This window comes from Pseudophryne corroboree, chromosome 1 (genome assembly GCF_028390025.1).
Source record: "Pseudophryne corroboree isolate aPseCor3 chromosome 1, aPseCor3.hap2, whole genome shotgun sequence".
Classification (NCBI taxonomy): Eukaryota; Metazoa; Chordata; class Amphibia; order Anura; family Myobatrachidae; genus Pseudophryne; species Pseudophryne corroboree.
In genome coordinates, this window is record NC_086444.1 from 1,223,127,333 (window position 1) to 1,223,153,967 (window position 26,635).

Consider the following 26,635-nt stretch of genomic DNA (forward strand, 5'->3'; position numbering starts at 1 on the left):
TAGGGACTGTCTGACGTGCCTACTTGGATGCGGTCACTCATATAATCCTCCACCATTCTTTCAATGGTGACAGAATCATATGCAGTGACAGTAGACGACATGTCAGTAATCGTTGGCAGGTCCTTCAGTCCGGACCAGATGTCAGCACTCGCTCCAGACTGCCCTGCATCACCACCAGCGGGTGGGCTCGGAATACTTAGCCTTTTCCTCGCACCCCCAGTTGCGGGAGAATGTGAAGGAGGAGCTGTTTACGGGTCGCGTTCCGCTTGACTTGACAATTTTCTCACTAGCAGGTCTTTGAACCTCAGCAGACTTGTGTCTGCCGGAAAGAGAGATACAACGTAGGTTTTAAATCTAGGATCGAGCACGGTGGCCAAAATGTAGTGCTCTGATTTCAACAGATTGACCACCCGTGAATCCTGGTTAAGCGAATTAAGAGCTCCATCCACAAGTCCCACATGCCTAGCGGAATTGCTCTATTTTAGCTCCTCCTTCAATGTCTCCAGCTTCTTCTGCAAAAGCCTGATGAGAGAAATGACCTGACTCAGGCTGGCAGTGTCTAAACTGACTTCACGTGTGGCAAGTTCAAAGGGTTGCAGAACCTTGCCCAACGTTGAAATCATTCTCCACTGCGCTTGAGTCAGGTGCATTCCCCCTCCTTTGCCTATATCGTAGGCAGATGTATAGGCTTGAATGGCCTTTTGCTGCTCCTCCATCCTCTGAAGCATATAGAGGGTTGAATTCCACCTCGTTACCACCTCTTGCTTCAGATGATGGCAGGGCAGGTTCAGGACTGTTTGCTGGTGCTCCAGTCTTCGGCACGCGGTGGCTGAATGCCGAAAGTGGCCCGCAATTCTTCGGGCCACCGACAGCATCTCTTGCACGCCCCTGTCATTTTTAAAATAATTCTGCACCACCAAATTCAATGTAAGTGCAAAACATGGGATGTGCTGGAATTTGCCCAGATGTAATGCACGCACAATATTGCTGGCATTGTCCGATGTCACAAATCCCCAGGAGAGTCCAATTGGGGTAAGCCATTCTGCGATGATGTTCCTCAGTTTCCGTAAGAGGTTGTCAGCTGTGTGCCTCTTATGGAAAGCGGTGATACAAAGCGTAGCATGACTAGGAACGAGTTGGCGTTTGCGAGATGATGCTACTGGTGACGCCGCTGCTGTTCTTGCTGCGGGAGGCAATACATCTACCTAGTGAGCTGTCACAGTCATATAGTCCTGAGTCTGCAGGAATAAGGTACAAAATACCCAGGGGTATTCGACCTTTGAAAAAGCTGCAAGGTCTATGCAGCGAAACGCGTCAGTCATTTACCCTTTGGAACAGGACAACCCTGAATTGGACCCGAACCAGCCCACATCGCTTACCAGCTATCCAGTGAAGTCCTAGAGAGGCACCATCCTATCTCCGCACTGCATGAGGTACCCACCATACATGGGACATTGCAATAACCCTCTAGCGGCATATGGAACTTTCTTTTGGACTCTCTATAATATCATCTAAAAGGGACTCTTTACAGTGGAATCTAACTGGACATATCATCTATGGGCAAAATGTGGAACGGATCCTATAGAATATAAAACATCAGTTCTGAATCATTACCTGGGGTAAACTTCATCCATCTTATATAATTGGCAAAATCACTTCTTGCTTATAATTGGCTTATTTGCACAAAATACTGTTTTTTAATGAGTTATTGTTTTTTAATAAATTGTTTTAAAATTTACACACTTAGTGAATGGTACTGTTCTTTCCTCTGACAGCGCAGCCTTCTTTCCCTTTTTTATGTAGTCCTGAGTCTGCCCTGCTCCACTTGTCCACATGTCCATGGATAAGAGAACATTGGGTACAACTGCATTTTTTAGGACACTGGTGACTCTTTTTCTGACATCTGTGTACATTTTCGGTATCGCCTGCCTAGAGAAATGGAACCTAGATGGTATTTGGTATCGGGGACACAGTACCTCAATCAGGTCTGTAGTTGCCTGTGAATTAACGGTGAATACCGGAAACAAGTTTCTCAACGCCCAGGTTGCCAAGGCCTGAGTTATCCGCTATGCAGCAGGATGACTGCTGTGATATTTCATCTTCCTCGCAAAGTACTGTTGGACAGTCAATTGCTTACTGGAAGTAGTACAAGTGGTCTTCCGACTTCCCCTCTGGGATGACGATCGACTCCCAGCAGCAACAACAGCAGCGCCAGCAGCAGTAGGTGTTACACTCAAGGATGCATCGGAGGAATCCCAGGCAGGAGAGGACTTGTCAGACTTGACAGTGACATGGCCTGCAGGACTATTGGCTTTCCTGTGTAAGGAGGAAATTGACACTGAGGGAGTTGGTGGTGTGGTTTGCAGGAGCTTGGTTACAAGAGGAAGGGATTTAGTTGTCAGTGGACTGCTTCCGCTGTGACCCAAAGTTTTTGAATTTGTCAATGACTTCTGATGAATGCGCTCCAGGTGACGTATAAGGGAGGATGTTCCGAGGTGGTTAACGTCCTTACCCCTACTTATTACAGCTTGACAAAGTCGACACACGGCTTGACACCTGTTGTCCGCATTTGTGTTAAAATAATTCCATACCGAAGAGGTGATTTTTTTTTGTAATTTGACCAGGCATGTCAATGGCCATATTCGTCCCACAGACAACAGGTGTCTCCCCGGGTGCCTGACTTAAACAAACCACCTCACCATCAGAATCCTCCTTGTCAACTTCCTCCTCAGCGCCAGCAACACCCATATCCTCATCCTGGTGTACTTCAACAGTGACATCTTCAATTTTACTATCAGGAACTGGACTGCGGGTGCTCCTTCCAGCACTTGCAGGGGGCGTGCAAATGGTGGAAGGCGCCACCTCTTCCCGTCCAGTGTTGGGAAGGTCAGGCATCGCTGCCGACACAATTGGACTCTCCTTGGGGATTTGTGATTTAGAAGAAAGCACAGTTCTTTGCTGTGCTTTTGCCAGCTTAAGTCTTTTCATTTTTCTAGCGAGAGGATGAGTGCTTCCATCCTCATGTGAAGCTGAACCACTAGCCATGAACATAGGCCAGGGCCTCAGCCGTTCCTTGCCACTCCGTGTCGTAAATGGCATCTTGGCAAGTTTAATCTTCTCCTCAGACGCTTTTCATTTTGATTTTTGGGTCATTTTACTGAACTTTTGTTTTTTGAATTTTACATGCTCTCTACTATGACATTGGGCATCGGCCTTGGCATACGACGTTGATGGCATTTCATCGTCTCGGCCATGACTAGTGGCAGCAGCTTCAGCACGAGGTGGAAGTGGATCTTGATCTTTCCCTATTTTACCCTCCACATTTTTGTTCTCCATTTTTTAATGTTTGGAATTATATGCCAGTATCAATAGCAATGGCCTACTACTATATATACTGCGCACAACTGAAATGCACCAAAGGTATGGATGGATAGTATACTTGACGACACAGAGGTAGGTAGAGCAGTGGCTTTTTGTACCATACTGCTATATATTATATACTGGTGGTCAGCAAAATGATGCACTGTACTTCTACTATATACTACAATGCAGCACAGATATGGAGCGTTTTTCAGGCAGAGAACGTATAATACTGGTGGTCACTGGTCACTGGTCAGCAAAACTCTGCACTGTACTCCTCCTATATAATACTGGTGCTCCCCAGTCCCCACAATAAAGCAGTGTGAGCACAGATATATGCAGCACACTGAGCACAGATATGGAGCGTTTTTCAGGCAGAGAACGTATAATACTGGTGGTCAATGGTCACTGGTCAGCAAAACTCTGCACTGTACTCCTCCTATATAATACTGATGGTCCCCAGTCCCCACAATAAAGCAGTGTGAGCACAGATATATGCAGCACACTGAGCACAGATATGGAGCGTTTTTCAGGGAGAGAACGTATAATACTGGTGGTCACTGGTCAGCAAAACTCTGCACTGTACTCTTCCTATATAATACTGCTGGTCTCCAGTCCCCACAATAAAGCAGTGAGCACAGATATTTGCAGCCACCTGAATAAAACTGAGAGGATGCCAGCCACGTCCTCTCACTATCATTTCCAATGCACGAGTGAAAAATGGCGGCGACGCGCGGCTTTATATAGAATCCGAATCTCGCGAGAATCCGACAACGGGATGATGACATTCGGGAGCGCTCGGGTTAACCGAGCAAGGCGGGAGGATCCGAGTCTGCCTCGGAACCGTGTAAGATGGGTGAAGTTCGGGGGGGGGGGGGGGGGGGTTCGGATTCCGAGGAACCGAACCCGCTCATCACTATTCATAATACAGTAAGTGCAGGATTAATTGATAACCAGACATTAGAAGTGCTGCCAGACAAGCTAACAAAGGACTTTAGCAACACTAAAGATACATTGATTAAAATAGTTCAGTCTGGTTAAACTACATAACTAATACACGGTTCCAAGCCAAGTCAGACCTTGGACTCCCACCATTTACACTGCAGTGCCAATCTGAGATATTCTCGGATCGGCACCGCTTACACAGTGTCTTGTGGGTTGGCACTTAGAGATGATGTAATTTCCAAGCGCCAGGAAACACTACAGACTGGTGCTCCGGAGAATCTTGCTGGGGGCAAGCCCAGCAATCTGGAAGCTGCTGTGCTTCTCCCAGCCTCCGGCGCTTCCAGGCACCAGACATGATGCTGCTGTATGCATAGACAGCGTGTGCCGTGACCCCCAGCCTCCCGACCGCCGTCCGGACACTGCGGTACGGGAAGTTTGCCATGCTGTAAATGGGTGCCAGGTCGGCTGACCCGGCTTACCCAACACCGCCTCCTACCCGGGTCTTACCCATGTCCAACCCTGAGTACAAGCCGGGTTGGGTTCCAGGAAAGTGGATCCTGGGTTCAGGAGAAGGACCCTTTTACACCACCTGCAGTCCCGGGATTTTGCGTGCTCCTGTGCAAAATCACGGGATATTTCAGGTGATGTAAAAGGGGTATAACATACTCTGGGAACACTGCCAGACAGTCTAGTTGTTTGGCTACAACAGAAAAAATACAAAATTGTAACAATTACTGTCTGGGCAAATAAAAGTACTTTATCTTATGGAATCCTCCCATCCTGCAGACGGGATCAGTACTAAATGCCGCCGGCCGGAATCCCGGCGGTCGAAATACCGACGCTGGAATCCCGACCACACAATCCCGACAGGGGTGGCTAGCGGAACACAGCCCCTTGCGGGCTCGCTTCGCTCGCCACGCTGCGGGCACGGTGCCTTGCCACGCTCGGCACACTATTATATTCTCCCTCTATGGGTGTCGTGGACACCCACGGAGGGAGAATATGTCGGGATTGTGGCGGTCGGGATTGTGGCGGTCGGGATTCCGGCGTCGGTATTTCGACCGCCGGGATTCCGGCCGGCGGCATCTTGACCGCATCCCCTGCAGACAGCACACTTGAATGTATAAACCAGCGGTTCCCAAACTTTTTTGAATCTCGGAACCCTATAGTATCAGATTTTTCTTTGCAGCACCCCTATGCCAAAAGGTTCTTATTGAGAAGTTTAAAAAAATATATTAAATTAAGTATTTTTTGTTTTTATGTCATCCTTAGGGTCAGTTGTGTGGTGATGGACAAGATTTGCTTCTGTTTGTCCACATAGTTTATAACTGACTGCCACAAACATTGGTTTTGCCTATTACATTGACCATAAATAATTTGGATTAATCCCAGACCAGCCATCCAAGACACCCCTGCAAGTGACCCAAGGCACCCCAGTGTGCCACAGCACACAGTTTGAGAACCACTGGTATAAACTGACCTTAAAAGCAAATGTACAGGACACACAGATTCATGTGTTATTATACAGCACTCTAAGTGTAAATGAGCATTTAAAGTGGACATTAACTTGGCGTCTGCAGCACCTACATGAACTTGCATTAAGTGCTAAGTAAAAGACACAAACGTTAAGTTATGCATTAATGTGTGTGTATATATATATATATATATATATATACATATTTAGATATATATATAGATATATATCCTTGAGCTTTAAGTTCGATTAACGTATGTATATGAGAAGGTGTGTCATGCATGACATCTAATTTAGTGACCCGATCGTTCACCTTTGATTATTTTCCACAGTCAATGGTGAACTCAGGTATCTACCTCAAAGGTAAATGTATTTTTTGTAATGCATGCAGGTGACCTGTACAGGACTAAAGGGGGTAGGATTAGAAGGGAGTTGTTATTTATTGTTATTTATAAATTGTATTTTCCTGTTATATTACAATTTTTGTAATATTGTACCACCTTAGTCTTATTAAATATTATCACACTCATTTAAACACAGGAAAGCAGAGTGTAAGAGTGGTAATACATTTATTAAGCAGGAATAGATTTAATTAGCTTGCTGTCCCAAGCCAGCCCTATAGAGTAAAAGTATAATAATTTAAAGCTTAAGTCAAGTTTGGGTGGAGGCACAGTATATCATAAGTTAGGAAGTGCATAGTATAATATAATTATACGTAACCTAGGATTACATCACATTGAAAGCTATTTCCAGGAACTGGAGATATCTGCAGTCAAGAAAGCTGCCCTCCCACAAGAACATGATTAATTTTTAGCCTACTCCACTATCGACCCTGCATATTAAACAATCCCTACTACACTGGAAGTCATATACCGGGATCCCTTCATTCAGCCCTATGCCCCCTTTCAACATTTTAGTGTCCTCCCACCCCATCACCCATTATCTGTGCAGTAAAAGCGTCATTAGCAGAAATTACTAACCCCCCTCCCCACAGCATAACCCTAACCCTCCCTTCCCTACAGCCTAACACTAACCCTCCCTTCCCCACAGCATAACCCTAACGCTCCATTCCCCACAGCCTAACACTAACCTCCCTTCCCCACAGCATAGCCCTAACCCTCCCTTCCCTACAGCATAACACTAACCCTCCCTCCCCACAGCATAACACTAACCCCCCTCCCCACAGCATAACCCTAACCCTCCCTTCCCCACAGCCTAACACTACACGCCCTCCACACAGCATAACCCTAACCCTCCCTTTCCCACAGCCTAACACTAACCCTCCCTTCCCCACAGTATAACCCTAACCCTCCCTTCCCCACAGCCTAACACTAACCCTCCCTTCCCCACAGCATAACCCTAACCCCCCTCCCCACAGCATAACCCTAACCCTCCCTTCCCCACAGCCTAACCCTAATCCTCCCTTCCCCACAGCCTAACACTACACCCCCTCCACACAGCATAACCCTAACCCTCCCTTCCCCACAGTCTAACACTAACCCCCCCTTCCCACAGCATAACCCTAACTCTCCCTTCCTCACAGCCTAACACTAACCCTCTCTTCCCCACAGCATAACCCTAACCCTCCCTTCCCCACAGCATAATTCTAACCCTCCCTTCCCCACAGCATCACACTAACCCCCCTCCCCACAGCCTAACACTAACCCTCCCTTCCCCACAGCATAACCCTAACCCTCCCTTCCCCACAGCCTAACCCTAACCCTCCCTTCCCCACAGCCTAACACTACACCCCCTCCACACAGCATAACCCTAACCTTCCCTTCCTCACAGCATAACACTAACCCTCCCTTCCCCACAGCATAACACTAATCTCCCCAGTGGTGCCAACACCTAAAACACCCCAGTGGTGTAATCCTAACCCAGCACGCATATTTACATTTGGGATTTTGGACTTGGCATTGTGATCAATATTGAGATTACAAATTGGTATTCCGGTAGGCCTATGTACTGCAGCCAGGTGACTTCATCACATGGGTCCCTAACATTCCTAATACTATCACATTACATAAATGTATCCCGGCCTTACCTTTAAATAGCGACCTTATCAATATATGATCTGAAATGCAAAAACCTTGTTCATTAAAACACCTGAGGGTACAAGGGTGGAGTGCAAATACCAGAGAATGGGGAGAATGTACAAACTCCACACTGTTATGGTTGTGGTGGAAATCAATCCCAAGCAGCGGTGGCTCCAGAGGCGCAGTCCCAATTTCAAATAGGGGAGTCGCACCAACTGCCAGTGAGTCAGTTCGGGGTGGCAGTTGGTGGCAGTAGGTATGGATCTCCTATTTAACATCCCACCTCTGGAGCCACCACTGATCCCAAAACATATGTGCTGTGAGGCTGTAATGCTAACCATTACACCATCTGTGTTGTCCACTACTCATATTGTATGTTCTGCGACAATAAAATAGTACTTGCTGTTATAACTGTGTTCAGGACCAGACTGGCCATCTGACATTTCTGGCAAATGCCAGAAGAGCCCATGGCCTGAAGGGTCAGTCCGGTTACAGAGAGAGTGGGGCTGGTCGAGCAGTGCAGCCTCCCGGTACTCTGCTCAGTTGCCTGGCATTCAGATAGATGGAGGCATGATGCAAAGCCCATGACCACAGGAGCCAAGGCCACGCCCCTCTGGGCCGCATGCACACCTGTAGTGCATGTGACCACTACTATGCCAGGACCATTGCACAGCCCCAGTCCACTCCTGTCTTATAGTTTTATTAACAGCAATAACATTCATTTCCAGTGAATTTTGTCAGCATCACAAGGCACTCTCCTGGGTGAAGTGACACCTGAAATCACGAGGGAGGATCTTTCATGCAATCCAAAACCAAAGATGAATTTTTTAAATCCGAGTTCCAAACTACAGTAGAGAGAAGATCAACTCATGATTTGGTCAACTTGGACCCCCAAAATTGATCCGAACCAAGACTTTGTTTTTCGCAGTTCCTGAAAGTTTGGGTGTGCTCAGTTTTCAACAGAACCAAACTGCTTATTTCTATATATAGTAATCCCTTAGTAAATCTGTATTGCATTTATAGCAATCCCTCTGTAAATCTGTATTGCATTTATAGTAATCCCTCAGTAGATCTGTATTGCATTTATAGTAATCCCTCTGTAAATCTCTATTGCATTAATAGTAATCCCTCTGTAAATCTGTATTGCATTTATAGTAATCCCTCAGTAAATCTGTATTGCATTTATAGTAATCCCTCTGTAGATCTGTATTGCATTTATAGCAATCCCTCAGTAAATCTGTATTGCATTTATACTAATCCCTCAGTAAATCTGTATTGCATTTATAGTAATCCCTCTGTAAATCTGTATTGCATTTATAGTAATCCCTCAGTTTATCTGTATTGCATTTATAGTAATCCCTCAGTAAATCTGTATTGCATTTATAGTAATCCCTCTGTAAATCTGTATTGCATTTATAGTAATCCCTCTGTAAATCTGTATTGCATTTATAGTAATCCATCTGTAAATCTGTATTGCATTTATAGTAATCCCTCAGTAAATCTGTATTGCATTTATAGTAATCCCTCAGTAAATCTGTATTGCATTTATAGCAATCCCTCTGTAAATCTGTATTGCATTTATAGCAATCCCTCTGTAAATCTGTATTGCATTTATAGTAATCCATCTGTAAATCTGTATTGCATTTATAGTAATCCCTCTGTAAATCTGTATTGCATTTATAGTAATCCCTCTGTAAATCTGTATTGCATTTATAGTAATCCCTATGTAAATCTGTATTGTATTTATAGTAATCCATCTGTAAATCTGTATTGCATTTATAGTAATCCCTCTGTAAATCTGTATTGCATTTATAGTAATCCCTCTGTAAATCTGTATTGCATTTATAGTAATCCCTCTGTAAATCTGTATTACATTTATAGTAATCCATCTGTAAATCTGTATTGCATTTATAGTAATCCCTCTGTAAATCTGTATTGCATTTATAGCAATCCCTCAGTAAATCTGTATTGCATTTATAGTAATCTCTCAGTAAATCTGTATTGCATTTATAGTAATCCCTCAGTAGATCTGTATTGCATTTATAGTAATCCCACAGTAAATCTGTATTGCATTTATAGTAATCCCTCAGTAAATCTGTATTGCATTTATAGCAATCCCTCAGTAAATCTGTATTGCATTTATAGTAATCCCTCAGTAAATCTGTATTGCATTTATAGTAATCCCTCAGTAAATCTGTATTGCATTTATAGTAATCCCTCAGTAAATCTGTATTGCATTTATAGTAATCCCTCTGTAAATATGTATTGCATTTATAGTAATCCCTCTGTAAATCTGTATTGCATTTATAGTAATCCCTCAGTAGATCTGTATTGCATTTATAGTAATCCCTCAGTAGATCTGTAATGCATTTAAAGTAATCCCTCTGTAAATCTGTATTGCATTTATAGTAATCCCTCAGTACATCTGTATTGCATTTATAGTAATCCCTCTGTAAATCTGTATTGCATTTATAGTAATCCCTCTGTAAATCTGTATTGCATTTATAGTAATCCCTCTGTAAATCTGTATTGCATTTATAGTAATCCCTCTGTAAATCTGTATTGCATTATAGTAATCCCTCAGTAAATCTGTATTGCATTATAGTAATCCCTCAGTAAATCTGTATTGCATTTATAGTAATCCCTCAGTAAATCTGTATTGCATTTATAGCAATCCCTCAGTAAATCTGTATTGCATTTATAGTAATCCCTCTGTAAATCTGTATTGCATTTATAGTAATCCCTCTGTAAATCTGTATTGCATTTATAGTAATCCCTATGTAAATCTGTATTGCATTTATAGTAATCCCTCTGTAAATCTGTATTGCATTTATAGTAATCCCTCTGTAAATCTGTATTGCATTTATAGTAATCCCTCTGTAAATCTGTATTGCATTTATAGTAATCCCTCTGTAAATCTGTATTACATTTATAGTAATCCATCTGTAAATCTGTATTGCATTTATAGTAATCCCTCAGTAAATCTGTATTGCATTTATAGTAATCCCTCAGTAAATCTGTATTGCATTTATAGCAATCCCTCTGTAAATCTGTATTGCATTTATAGCAATCCCTCTGTAAATCTGTATTGCATTTATAGTAATCCATCTGTAAATCTGTATTGCATTTATAGTAATCCCTCTGTAAATCTGTATTGCATTTATAGTAATCCCTCTGTAAATCTGTATTGCATTTATAGTAATCCCTATGTAAATCTGTATTGTATTTATAGTAATCCATCTGTAAATCTGTATTGCATTTATAGTAATCCCTCTGTAAATCTGTATTGCATTTATAGTAATCCCTCTGTAAATCTGTATTGCATTTATAGTAATCCCTCTGTAAATCTGTATTACATTTATAGTAATCCATCTGTAAATCTGTATTGCATTTATAGTAATCCCTCTGTAAATCTGTATTGCATTTATAGCAATCCCTCAGTAAATCTGTATTGCATTTATAGTAATCTCTCAGTAAATCTGTATTGCATTTATAGTAATCCCTCAGTAGATCTGTATTGCATTTATAGTAATCCCACAGTAAATCTGTATTGCATTTATAGTAATCCCTCAGTAAATCTGTATTGCATTTATAGCAATCCCTCAGTAAATCTGTATTGCATTTATAGTAATCCCTCAGTAAATCTGTATTGCATTTATAGTAATCCCTCAGTAAATCTGTATTGCATTTATAGTAATCCCTCAGTAAATCTGTATTGCATTTATAGTAATCCCTCTGTAAATCTGTATTGCATTTATAGTAATCCCTCTGTAAATCTGTATTGCATTTATAGTAATCCCTCTGTAAATCTGTATTGCATTTATAGTAATCCCTCTGTAAATCTGTAATGCATTTATAGTAATCCCTCAGTTAATCTGTATTGCATTTATAGTAATCCCTCAGTAAATCTGTATTGCATTTATAGTAATCCCTCAGTAAATCTGTATTGCATTTATAGTAATCCCTCTGTAAATCTGTATTGCATTTATAGTAATCCCTCTGTAAATCTGTATTGCATTTATAGTAATCCCTCTGTAAATCTGTATTGCATTTATAGTAATCCCTCTGTAAATCTGTATTGCATTTATAGTAATCCCTTTGTAAATCTGTATTGCATTTATAGTAATCCCTCTGTAAATCTGTATTGCATTTATAGTAATCCCTCTGTAAATCTGTATTGCATTTATAGTAATCCCTCAGTAGATCTGTATTGCATTTATAGTAATCCCTCAGTAGATCTGTAATGCATTTAAAGTAATCCCTCTGTAAATCTGTATTGCATTTATAGTAATCCCTCAGTACATCTGTATTGCATTTATAGTAATCCCTCTGTAAATCTGTATTGCATTTATAGTAATCCCTCTGTAAATCTGTATTGCATTTATAGTAATCCCTCTGTAAATCTGTATTGCATTTATAGTAATCCCTCTGTAAATCTGTATTGCATTATAGTAATCCCTCAGTAAATCTGTATTGCATTATAGTAATCCCTCAGTAAATCTGTATTGCATTTATAGTAATCCCTCAGTAAATCTGTATTGCATTTATAGCAATCCCTCAGTAAATCTGTATTGCATTTATAGTAATCCCTCTGTAAATCTGTATTGCATTTATAGTAATCCCTCTGTAAATCTGTATTGCATTTATAGTAATCCCTATGTAAATCTGTATTGCATTTATAGTAATCCCTCTTTAAATCTGTATTGCATTTATAGTAATCCCTCTGTAAATCTGTATTGCATTGGTAACAGGTAACACTGTACTTTTAATTAAGTATTTTAATTTTTAAAACAATATATCTGGCGATAGGTACAGTAACACCTGTGCAGGTCAGAACAATGTTCCCATATTTAAAAATGAAACTACTGTACATCAAGAACATCCACAGAGAGTGGATTTGACTTTATAATCATTTTGTTTCCCAGGTTCCCCAAGGTCTGTGCACTGCGGTCTGTCTTCCAGGAACCAGACGGGCGCTGAGAAAAGGCTCTCACACCTGCTGCTATGACTGCATTTCCTGCTCAGAGGGAGAGATATCCAATGTGTCTGGTAATCATCGTACATACAGTACTTTGTCTTACAGCATCTCTGTGTTCACTGTAGGGCAGAGGTTCCCAAACGTGGTCCTCAAGGCACCCCAACAGTCCAGGTTTTAGGTATATCCATGGCTCAGCACAGATGGTTAAATCCAATTGACTAGGGTGCTAATTAAGTCACCTGTTGGCAAGCATGGATACATTCAAAACCAAGACCGTTGGGGTTCCTTTAGGACCGCGTTTGGGAACCTCTGCTGTAGGGAGAAGTATAAATGATGTTATTATTGAATGTTTACGGTTATGTGGTAGATGTAATACCACAGTGGTAGATGTAATAGACTTCTGTGATTAGTTTGGACAAAATACTTTACCCATCATTACTGAGAGCTTCTGTCCATTCTCATCATCCTATGCTAATGTATGAACAGAAGTAGCAGGAGGCATTAAGCTAATATACGGCACATGAACATTTGAATTCATTGTTGCTTTCTGAGTTACAATTTAGCATTGCAGTACTATGTATAATGTAACTAGATAATAATCAGACTTACTGTTGTGCAGGCAGTACGGGTGTATTCCTCTTCTAGGACAGTGTGAAAGTCATTAGTTCTAAAGGATCCTATTTATTATTAATCAGGTCTTCTTATTCTGGTATAGCAGCTGGGACAACACACCTGGAAAGAGGCAATTCCCTCACAGGCTATTCCCAATGTGAAGTCTTTCAGTGGACCACTTCCCATCCAGGATGCTGTGGGGAAGCTTCAGTACTTCATGCACACAGATACCAGAGAGGGATCCAAAGCTCTCTGCTCGTGATACTTGGGACAATTGGCTACAGCTGCTAACTTTATATAAGATCACGGGAAGGGGACTCATTCTGCACAGTGTTTGTCTGGATGTAATCATATGGATATGTTGTAGATGCAGGGGCGCTTTAAGAGAGGAGGAGGTTCAGGTGCAGCCTCCTCCATTCGGGCCCCCTCCTCTCTGCCAGCAGTGATGAGAATCTGAGCACTAGAGTGCTCAGACTCTACTGCACATGCACAGATCTCCGGGAAAATGGTGCGGCGGCTATTATTAATATTATATTTGTACTGCGCAGAACTCCGTGAAAATGGCCGCTGAATCATTTTCATGGAATTTTAACACCCATGGAGGGGTGAGTATTTAGAAAATGGGTACAGCGTGTGCAGTGGGGGCCCCTGCTGGACTCAGGGGCCCGTGTGCACCACACATACTGCACCATTATAGATACACCAGTGTGTAGATGATATTACAGTGACCAACGTATATCTCATAAAGCCTTATATTCAAGGTCACTGAGCTAGGTTGGTGGTGCTCCCAAGAGTCAGGAACATTGTTGCAAAGACAAGGAAGGACTCTGGTGTTGGGGCACTCTAACACATAAATGTTCTTATAACAGTTATAATGTCTCATTTTTATTGCTATGCGTTAAAATCTGGTAATAACCATCACATAGAACTAGTACAATAGTATTCAATACATGCATATACAGATGGAGCCTCGCTCATCTAGCCTTCTCTGCTGCACCTATGTGCACCAAGGTTTATTAGCATAAGCTTTCATCTATTGTTCTCAGCTGCAATACAATACGGAGAGAACAATACAGCAGGGGATTAAATCATTACAGCACTGGTTTAATTAATCCTATTAAAGGGATAGATGATCAGGGCTCCATCTGTATACACATGGTGGATAAAACTCAATCAACAGGTAGAAAATCATAAATGAGAATTGTTAAAATAAAAAAAGCCAAACTCCAGGTTGTTAAATCAGATTATGAGGAACACTGAGTATATCGGTGGTTTACAGGCACCGTCTCACCTACCAGAGACTTTTTACTCCAGAGTTTTGGTTATAAAAATGATTAGAATAATACAAAGAAGATATTTTTGACAGATTCTTTGTACTTTTCATATACTTTATACAATAAAAACTCTGGTGGAAACATTAGTATGGCAGGAAAGGCTCTGCCTCACCTGCCTCATCCCACCGCACGTCGCTGCCGGTGGCAGAGGAACTACTGACTGCACCATAGCACCCCCTAGACATCTGACTGCACACTTCAGTGAACTCTGGTAAGATTGTCCTGTGGGAAAAGGGTTCTGGGCAGTTAAGAGAACTTAAAATTGGAGAGACTATAGTCACTGGCCTTGGAGACTGGCAGCAAGATCTCTGCCTGATAGTGGTATAATGACATACACTTAGGGAAATTTACTAAGCTCCCGATTTTGTCCGAGATGGTGTTTTTTCTTCAAAGTGTCATCTCGGGAATTAACTAAACTCAAATCACGGCAGTGATGAGGGCATTCGTATTTTTTTGGAACTCAAAAACTGTGTCTCCTGTTTTTATTGGGGTATTTTTTTAGTAGTAGTACTACAGGTACCAGCGGGCCCGGTTTTCCTCCTCATGCTGGTACTTGTGGTTCTCCAAGTACCAGCTTGCGGGGGAGGCTTGCTGGGACTTGTAGTACTGCTACTAAAAACAATATTCACATTTTGACAAAAAGGCTATCAGTCCCCCATCCGCCGCCCTTGGATGGGGGGGACAGCCCCGGGCTTCACCCCTGGCCCTTGGGTGGCTGGAGGGGGGTGACCCCTTGATTTAAGGGGTTCCCACTCCTCCAGGGTACCCCGGCCAGGGGTGACTAGTTTGGTATGTAATGCCAGGGCCACAGGGACCAATATAAAAGTGTCCCCCGGCTGTGGCATTATGTATCTTGCTAGTGGAGCCCGGTGCTGGTTTCAGAAATATGGGGGACCCCTACGCTTTTTGTCCCTTGTATTTTTGGAACCAGGACCAGGCGCAGAGCCCGGTGCTGGTTGATTAAATATGGGGGAACCCCTGTCACTTTTTTCCCGATATTTTTTCAACCAGGACCGGCTCAAAGAGCCCGAGGCTGGTTTTGCTTAGGAGGGGGGACCCCACGCATTTTTTTTTTATTTTTAACTATGTTTTATTTTTTACGAAAGGTGCACAATGAAGCCCAGCACGGATCTCACAGATCCGGCCGAGATTCATTGTGTTAAAGGCGGCAGTGTTTTACAATTCACTCCCATAAAACACTGCCAAAAAATACGAATGACATCGACATCGGTAAATACGAAAATGCAGAATACGACAGCTTAGTAAATTAGTCGTAATAAATTAAAAAAGTTGCAAATTTACACTTTCGATGTCATTCGTGTTTGAACTTTAACCTCATTCGGAAAAATACGAATTTTAGTAAATTTACCCCACTGTATTTAAGTGCAACCATATAAAAGGTCATTATTTAAATGAATTGTGCATGAGGGTGCATTATGCAGTTTGTATTATAGCAATTTTGCACAGGAGAAACACATTTGCACTTGAGATTCTAACACCGTTTTGGCAGTGACTAAATCTGCCTCAAACTGTGCAAAAAAAGTAAAAATTATATTTGCAATACATTTATGGCATGAGATTGATGGGTATACAGTATGTAATACAGTTTCAGTTGGTTTTGAGCTAGCATTTTGACTAACATCTAATTATATAGTACCCATCATTTGATACATAAATACTGTAAATGGGTCATTTATACCATGAAACTGGATTTACACCCTGTCTGTGTGGGTAATTCAGACCTGATTATAGCAGCAACTTTGTTAGCAGTTGGGCAAAACCATGTGCAGTGCAGGTGGGGCAGATGTAACATGTGCAGAGAGAGTTAGATTTGGGTGGAGTGTGTTCAAACTGAAATCTAAATTGCAGTGTAAAAATAAAGCAGCCAGTATTTACCCTGCACAGAAACAATATAACCCACTTAAATCTAACTCTCTCTGCACATGTTACATCTGCCACACCTGCAGTGCACATGGTTTTGCCCATCTGCAAACAAAGTTACGATCAGGTCTGAATTAGGCCCCATGTGAATAGACTCTAACAATTGTTCAGTTTGCTGCTAGAATTAATATCCCTATTGATTGATCTCTATATTCAGCAAGACATTATTTACAGATTTATCTACAGTAGAGATTATGGGGTTAATCCAATTAGGTGTGAATCTGCAAATTTGTTTCATGATACGCATAGACTTTTCACAAATGTAAGCACTTGCGAATTCTCCAATACAATAAAAAATGCCTATTTGCTGTACTCACGGCAGGGGTGAGCGAATTCTCTACGATATGCAACATGGAAGAAAAAGTGGGGAGACCTTCCTTTACCCCAGAAAAGTGACAATTTTGTTAGCAGAATCGTACAGAAGGACATTAGTGGCGAAATTTAAAATACTGATATCAAAAGGCTGATTGGTGCGTTTTTTTTAAAAAAGTAAAAAACTTACATTTTGTTTAATTACAAAGTATTTAAATGAAAATGGCAAAAAAAGAAAAAAGTGCTTTTGGTGTAATTTGTGGCTATTTAAAATAAATCAAATGTAAAGAAAAGATCAAAAGCAATTATTTAGCTGATTTAATACTTTCATTAAATTTGGGGTACATAATCTAATAAAAAAAATATTTGGGGGTAATTTGAGGGCATTATATCTTAGTCATTAAGGGGTGGGGGTAGGGGGTTCTGAAGCAAGTCCTTCCATTTTTACCTTAAAAAACTCAACATCAATATAAAGGGTATGCACTCTGGATCCCGGCGGTAAAGAATAGGGTTAGGGTTAGGTACCACCGGGGGGGGGGGGGGGAGTGTTAGGGTTAGGCACTTAGGGGGAGGTTAGGTTTAGCTTGCGGGAAAAGGGGGGGTTAGCTTTAGGCACCACTGGGGTGAGGTTATGGTAATAGACCAATAGCGGAAGTAAGTGTTAAATTGAGGACAGGGAGGGTTAGTGGGGAGAGGTGGGCGTTAGGGTACCTAATACACTCCTGTCAGCATTGCTCACGATCAGGATGCCGGTGTCGGGATACTGACAGCTGGCATCACGACCACTGCTTTCCATAATCAACCCATATAAAGATTTTCCCTAACTTTTTACACCCTCAGCGTAATCGTTAAAAAAAAATACAAGTTTACTCTGACTGCTTCAATGCGAGTTTCTAATTGGATTGCAAAATTAATTTGCATTGCGAATTTCTGTGCATACGGCAACTCGCAACTCAAACAAATCAACTTGCATCTAATTGGATAGACCCCTATGTAATAAGTGAATGAACAACATACCGTATCATCAGAGGTTACATTGTTGTAGATATATTTAACATTTTACAACCATTCAATTCTGGTATTACATTTTAGATCTTGGAATTTATATTTTAGAAATTACTAACACCGCCATAAGAGGCATTATCCATATGCAATAATGTATTTATTGGAAGTAAGAATGAGACACCGGTTATATAAAACAAACATTATATTAAAGAGCAAACTATTACAGTAACAATCTTACAAATAATGTTCAACTATTACAGCTCAGTGTCTACTGAGAGACGTGATTTTGAAAAAAATATATATTTATTGAGAACAAATGCAAGTTACAAGTGCAATCTGGGAAAAGGATATAAAAATGTACTCATTAACTTGAAGAAAGGCAATAAAGTAACTGCATATCATAACAAATAGCAATATAACAAGTATACAAAATATACTTCTATGTGGGGAGGAGGAAGATGGGAATGGGGGGGGGGGAATTTAGGAGAGACTGCAAAGCACACAGCCATGGAGCCAAAGTCTGTTGGAATTTAGGGGTCTATTTACTGAGACTTGGATGGAGGTAAAGTGGACGGAGATAAAGTACCAGCCAACCAGCTTCTAACTGCCATTTTTCAAACACAGCCTGTGACATGGCAGTTAGGAGTTGATTGGCTGGGACTTTATCTCCAATCACTTTATCTCCATCCAAGGCTTAGTAAATAGACACCCCAATATTTTGGACATGAAGATAGTAGGTAATTTTCTCCATATGTTCTATGAACCAGAAGTAGGATTTGAGAGAGGATATTCTTGGAGAGATCGCCAGTTTCCAGACTTTAGCTATGAGACACTTGGCAGCTGAAAGAACATGAGAGGCCAACTTAGATGAGTGCAAATCAGCTTCTGGGATGGGACAACATAGGAGAAATGTCCATGGGTCTCTCTGAGCAGGACAGTGAAAGAGAGATGAAAGGAGGGAAGAGACTTTATTCCAAAAGAGAGAAATCCTGGGACATGTCCACCATATATGTAAAAATGATCCATCCTGACTACACTCCCTCCAACACATAGTCAAAATAGAGGGATACATTTGAGGTAATCTGCCTGGAGGAAGAAACCATCTAATATACACTTTATACACATTCTCTTTAATCTTGGTAGAAATCAAATTAGATGCCACAGCAGCCCTAATGAGTTCCCAGCTGTCCACATCTGGGGGGCACCTAGGTCCCTTTCCCAAACCCTTTCATGCCCGTATCCAGAAACAATAGTAAAATCTGGGAAGAGTGAATAAAGTGTAGAGATCAAACCTTTACGAAGGTCATCAGATGGGCAGAATTGTTGACACAGGGATGTTACAGGGGGAGTATGATCCGACAGGAGAGATTCCACAAAATGCCTGAGCTGAAAGTGCAGAACTCATACAAAAGAGAGGAGAGGTCAGGGAATTGAATATGGAAGTCTGCTCTGGAAATTAGAAGGGCAGGGTCATGGAAGGATTTATGTTGGAGTTCCAGCTGGTGTAAGGTACAGTATCAGATAGGTGCATCATTTTAGCAAGTATTTCTTGTTTAGTGCAATAGAGCACAATAAGATGATCTCTTATGACTGTTTGTCATTGGGGATATATCAGCTGTGTCATTAGTGAGAAAACGAATCATCTAGAAGTGATGAGATGTACCACGAGGTTTGCGGAGGATGAAGAGCCAGAGAGGAGAGGTCTGTGGCAACTGGCACATGATTGGACCACATTATTGGGCATATCTGGCAACCAGACAGTTTTAAGGTGAGATTGTGGCTGAGCAGGATTATTATTATTATTATTATTACTACTACCAGTTACTTATATGGTGCACTCATATTCTGCAGTGCTGTACAGAGAATATTTGCCCATTCACATCAGTCCCTGCCCCAGTGGAGCTTACAATCTATATTCCCTATCACATATACACACAGACACATTCACACTAGGGTTAATTTTGTTGGAAGCCAATTAACCTACCAGTATATTTTTGGATTGTGGGAGGAAACCAGTGTACCCGGAGGAAACCCACGCAAGTACGGGGAGAATATACAAACTCCGCACAGTTAGGGCCATGGTGGGAATTGAAAAATCAAATGACTCTGAGAGCAGGAGTGATGAGGGGTAGAATAAATATAATAGCCCCTGGTTAAAGGGTCAGAGAGTCTCTAAGAGTCATGGAGGTTATACAATTTCATGAACTCTTGTAACACCTTAAAGTTTAAGGAATTCCCCTGTTGGGTAGGGAGCAGACCAGTTTTGGACATCAGAGGTAACAGCATTGAAATCCCACTGACAATCAGCTCTCCCTGTTGGATCTGAGAGAGGAGAGAGCTTAAGGCTTTAAAAAAAATGCATGCTGGTTTCAGTTAGGAGCATACACATTGTAATGGAAAAAGTACAACCTCACTTTCTGCGCTCCAAATGTCCCCTTGATTGTATGGTTCTTGCCAAGATAGTGGTTTTACATGGAACAAAAGCACATAAATCACAATATAGTGTAATATTGTCTATATGAAATAGTTCTTCCTACTGTGTGGGGTAGAAGAATAAGTGATGGAGAAAAATCCCAGAGAGAGTTCCAACGTCCACCTTCTTATAGGATCACCCAAAGTGATGTCATGCCAACGGAACAGGGAATTCGTACATGTATGCTTACTTGTATAAGAGAAGTAGAAAACACATAAAGGGTTCTTTAGAGATATGGACTTTCTTCTTTAACCAATGCACTCAGAATGAGTATCACTCATGTAAGTGAATAAAAAATTAAAAGGGAGCCAATTAGGGCAAAGCTTAACCCCTTTATTTAAGAATAAAATACACATAAACGACCAGCCATACCATGGAAGAAAACTTGAGATGGAACCAGCTGACAAATATGACCCGGGTATCAATATGTCATAAGTTTTCCCTCATGTCTATGCCAGGTTAAAAACATCAAATAGGCACTGTATCAACGCGTTTCAACACTCACCGTCATCTTTATCAAGATTTGACAGTGTATGTGACTATAAAAATACAGATATACAATAATATCAATCCAATTGCACTTATCACCATTTCAAATGGAATTATCACAGAAATTAAACAATCCTAACATAAGTATGAAGACATGTAACATACCACTGATGTACAGCCTCTTCTATATTATCAGCTGAATGAGAGGTTAAAGATCTAATATTCCTTAAATAACATGGGTATAAGTGGGTAGGGAATCCTATCAGCCAATCCACTACAATCCACTCTAAAATTACCACAGAAATCGAACAATCCTAACATAAGTATGAAGACATGTAACATACCACTGATGTGCAGCCTCTCCTGTATTGTCAGCTGAATGAGAGGTTAAAGATCTAATATTCCTTAAATAGCATCGGTATAAGTGGGTTGGGAATCCTATCAGCCAATCCACTACTGTCCATTATAATGAACACCCAGACTGACCAATTATATAGGCCATCTCTATTAGAACATTTGCATATTTAGCGCCAAAGTTGAATCTGTGACGTTCCGTCCTGTCCCCATGGTTACATATCAACTTCCGGTCACAGAGTCATCTAATGACAAACAACAATCCCCGGCATATACACGCCCCCTGCGTCTCATCCCCGTGACTCCACGTCAGGCCGGCGACGCAGTGCGCATCACCCGACAGCCGCGTCACGTGATCGCGTTCCGTGACACATCACAAAAAGAAACTGTCATGATGCGCATCTTCCCCATGGTTACCCGCTGGGCCTGTGACGCAATACGGGTCACCGGATAGCCGCGTCACGTGATAACAATCCGTGTCTTATTATAACAAAGACCTGGCATGTGGATAGGATGTAGTATATCCAATGTTTCCCTTCGGTTTTAGTCTATCTCCAAGTGATTAGTAAATATACATATTATAGATGGATTAGCTGACTAGTTACATATAGTAATCGAATGCACACTACAAAGATGGCGGCCGCTAATAAAGAACAATTACCATAATATATCATTTGCCCTTTTGTATTATATCAGGCCACCCAATAATCCTAATGACAATATTAATGGATAGGGTGACTCTGCAGAAAATATATTCCCTAAAATAAATGAAACACAAGGATATGGTAAGCCTAAACAGGTCACAAGAACCACCTATTTTCAAAATCGTGGTTTAGGCCATGAGGTTTCAAACTATTGAATTAGTTGACCTTAATCATCCATTTTCTATGCATTTTAAAGAAAAACACGACATGTCCTTAAAAGGTATAAAAAGGTTTTGCGCAATCAAATGGATTAAAAACAATTGGAGAACAAGAGATAGGGACAATAGTTTGGCTAAGGCCGAAATGAGGAACATATATGAATTCAATAGTTTGAAACCTCATGGCCTAAACCACGATTTTGAAAATAGGTGGTTCTTGTGACCTGTTTAGGCTCACCATATCCTTGTGTTTCATTTATTTTAGGGAATATATTTTCAGCAGAGTCACCCTATCCATTAATATTGTCATTAGGATTATTGGGTGGCCTGATATAATACAAAAGGGCAAATTATATATTATGGTAATTGTTCTTTATTAGCGGCCGCCATCTTTGTAGTGGGCATTCGATTACTATATGTAACTAGTCACCTAATCCATCTATAATATGTATATTTACTAATCACTTGGAGATAGACTAAAACCGAAGGGAAACATTGGATATACTACATCCTATCCACATGCCAGGTCTTTGTTATAATAAGACACGGGTTGTTATCACGTGACGCGGCTATCTGGTGAGGCGTATTGCGTCACGGGCCCAGCGGGTAACCATGGGGAAGATGCGCATCATGACAGTTTCTTGTTGTGAAGTGTCACGGAATACGATCACGTGACGCGGCTGTCGGGTGACGTGCACTGCGTCGCCGGCCTGACATGGAGTCACGGGGATGAGACGCAGGGGGCGTGTATATGCCGGGGATTGTTGTTTATCATTAGATGACTCTGTGACCGGAAGTTGATATGTAACCATGGGGACAGGACGGAACGTCACAGATTCAACTTTGGCGCTAAATATGCAAATGTTCTAATAGAGATGGCCTATATAATTGGTCAGTCTGGGTGTCCATTATAATGGACTGTAGTGGATTGGCTGATAGGATTCCCAACCCACTTATACCCATGCTATTTAAGGAATATTAGATCTTTAACCTCTCATTCAGCTGACAATACAGGAGAGGCTGAACATCAGTGGTATGATATATGTCTTCATACTTATGTTAGGATTGTTCAATTTCATTGGTAATTTTAGAGTGGATTGTGGTGGATTGGCTGATAGGATTCCCTACCCACTTATACCCATGTTATTTAAGGAATATTAGATCTTTAACCTCTCATTCAGCTGATAATATAGAAGAGGCTGTACATCAGTGGTATGTTACATGTCTTCATACTTATGTTAGGATTGTTTAATTTCTGTGATAATTCCATTTGAAATGGTGATAAGTGCAATTGGATTGATATTATTGTATATCTGTATATTTATAGTCATATACACTGTCAAATCTTGATAAAGATGACGGTGAGCGTCGAAACGCGTTGATACAGTGCCTATTTGATGTTTTTAACCTGGCATACACATGAGGGAAAACTTATGACATATTGATACCCGGGTCATATTTGTCAGCTGGTTCCATCTCAAGTTTTCTTCCATGGTATGGCTGGTCGTTAATGTGTATTTTATTCTTAAATAAAGGGGTTAAGCTTTGCCCTAATTGGCTACCTTTTAATTTTTTATTCATTTACATGAGTGATACTCATTCTGAGTGCATTGGTTAAAGAAGAAAGTCCATATCTCTAAAGAACCCTTTATGTGTTTTCTACTTCTCTTATACAAGTAAGCATACATGTACGAATTCCCTGTTCCGTTGGCATGACATCACTTTGGGTGATCCTATAAGAAGGTGGATGTTGGAACTCTCTCTGGGATTTTTCTCCATCACTTATTCTTTTACCCCACACAGTGGGAAGAACTATTTCATATAGACAATATTACACTATATTGTGATTTATGTCTTTTTGTTCCATGTAAAACCACTATCTTGGCAAGAACCATTCAATCAAGGGGACATTTGGAGTGCAGAAAGTGAGGTTGTACTTTTTCCATTACATATCGTTTCATAGGTTGGTGACCTATTTCTGTACTGCCCATTGCCGCTCCATCTTGCAGCGCCACGAGAGGTTTCCTTTTCCATTTCTTACTGAGGAGCATACACATTGACTAAATGGCTGAGAAGATTGTTCTGGGTGAAGATGTTGGACAAAATGAGTCTCTTTTATGAATATCCAGTCGACTCTAAAGGGGTGAAGGCAGTTACACTATTTAATATTATTTGTCACAAGATGCATGGTCATGAAAAGGTCAGTGGGGAGGTATCAGGAGATAAGAACTAAAACAGACAACCAAGGGGGCAGGAATCAAACAAGCCAGAAGCATCAGATGACCAAAATGGCAGGGGAAGTGGAAAAGGGGGAGGGATGAGGCAAGGGAGGGGGGTTGAAACACAATTGGTCATATTAAATGTTGCCAAGCAGTAGGGAGCAACGCCAGTGGCCTCTAGGGACCAACAAAGAACATATTGCTTAAATGCAGAAGCCCAGTAGTAGAGGGGTAGGAGAAAACACAGCCAGTGAGATTACAGGGCAGTGTCAACAAACTACTAGAGATGAGCGCCTGAAATTTTTCGGGTTTTGTGTTTTGGTTTTGGGTTCGGTTCCGCGGCCGTGTTTTGGGTTCGAACGCGTTTTGGCAAAACCTCACCGAATTTTTTTTGTCGGATTCGGGTGTGTTTTGGATTCGGGTGTTTTTTTCAAAAAACACTAAAAAACAGCTTAAATCATAGAATTTGGGGGTCATTTTGATCCCAAAGTATTATTAACCTCAAAAACCATAATTTACACTCATTTTCAGTCTATTCTGAATACCTCACACCTCACAATATTATTTTTAGTCCTAAAATTTGCACCGAGGTCGCTGTGTGAGTAAGATAAGCGACCCTAGTGGCCGACACAAACACCGGGCCCATCTAGGAGTGGCACTGCAGTGTCACGCAGGATGTCCCTTCCAAAAAACCCTCCCCAAACAGCACATGACGCAAAGAAAAAAAGAGGCGCAATGAGGTAGCTGTGTGAGTAAGATTAGCGACCCTAGTGGCCGACACAAACACCGGGCCCATCTAGGAGTGGCACTGCAGTGTCACGCAGGATGGCCCTTCCAAAAAACCCTCCCCAAACAGCACATGATGCAAAGAAAAAAAGAGGCGCAATGAGGTAGCTGTGTGAGTAAGATTAGCGACCCTAGTGGCCGACACAAACACCGGGCCCATCTAGGAGTGGCACTGCAGTGTCACGCAGGATGTCCCTTCCAAAAAACCCTCCCCAAACAGCACATGACGCAAAGAAAAAAAGAGGCGCAATGAGGTAGCTGTGTGAGTAAGATTAGCGACCCTAGTGGCCGACACAAACACCGGGCCCATCTAGGAGTGGCACTGCAGTGTCACGCAGGATGTCCCTTCCAAAAAACCCTCCCCAAACAGCACATGACGCAAAGAAAAAAAGAGGCGCAATGAGGTAGCTGACTGTGTGAGTAAGATTAGCGACCCTAGTGGCCGACACAAACACCGGGCCCATTTAGGAGTGGCACTGCAGTGTCACGCAGGATGTCCCTTCCAAAAAACCCTCCCCAATCAGCACATGATGCAAAGAAAAAGAAAAGAAAAAAGAGGTGCAAGATGGAATTGTCCTTGGGCCCTCCCACCCACCCTTATGTTGTATAAACAAAACAGGACATGCACACTTTAACCAACCCATCATTTCAGTGACAGGGTCTGCCACACGACTGTGACTGATATGACGGGTTGGTTTGGACCCCCCCCAAAAAAGAAGCAATTAATCTCTCCTTGCACAAACTGGCTCTACAGAGGCAAGATGTCCACCTCATCATCACCCTCCGATATATCACCGTGTACATCCCCCTCCTCACAGATTATCAATTCGTCCCCACTGGAATCCACCATCTCAGCTTCCTGTGTACTTTGTGGAGGCAATTGCTGCTGGTCAATGTCTCCGCGGAGGAATTGATTATAATTCATTTTAATGAACATCATCTTCTCCACATTTTCTGGATGTAACCTCGTACGCCGATTGCTGACAAGGTGAGCGGCGGCACTAAACACTCTTTCGGAGTACACACTTGTGGGAGGGCAACTTAGGTAGAATAAAGCCAGTTTGTGCAAGGGCCTCCAAATTGCCTCTTTTTCCTGCCAGTATAAGTACGGACTGTGTGACGTGCCTACTTGGATGCGGTCACTCATATAATCCTCCACCATTCTATCAATGTTGAGAGAATCATATGCAGTGACAGTAGACGACATGTCCGTAATCGTTGTCAAGTCCTTCAGTCCAGACCAGATGTCAGCATCAGCAGTCGCTCCAGACTGCCCTGCATCACCGCCAGCGGGTGGGCTCGGAATTCTGAGCCTTTTCCTCGCACCCCCAGTTGCGGGAGAATGTGAAGGAGGAGATGTTGACAGGTCGCGTTCCGCTTGACTTGACAATTTTGTCACCAGCAGGTCTTTCAACCCCAGCAGACTTGTGTCTGCCGGAAAGAGAGATCCAA

At 41.8% G+C, this 26,635-nt stretch overlaps 1 protein-coding gene across 1 annotated transcript in view; it reads left to right on the forward strand.

Annotated features, from left to right (window-relative positions):
• The window catches only part of LOC135052184 (vomeronasal type-2 receptor 26-like), a 41,406-nt gene that overhangs the window by 4,539 nt on the left and 10,232 nt on the right, over window positions 1-26,635 (forward strand). Inside the window, exon 2 of the mRNA XM_063957425.1 lies at window positions 12,744-12,867. Coding sequence (XP_063813495.1) covers window positions 12,744-12,867 — 124 coding nt within the window. The remainder of the gene's footprint in view (window positions 1-12,743; window positions 12,868-26,635) is intronic.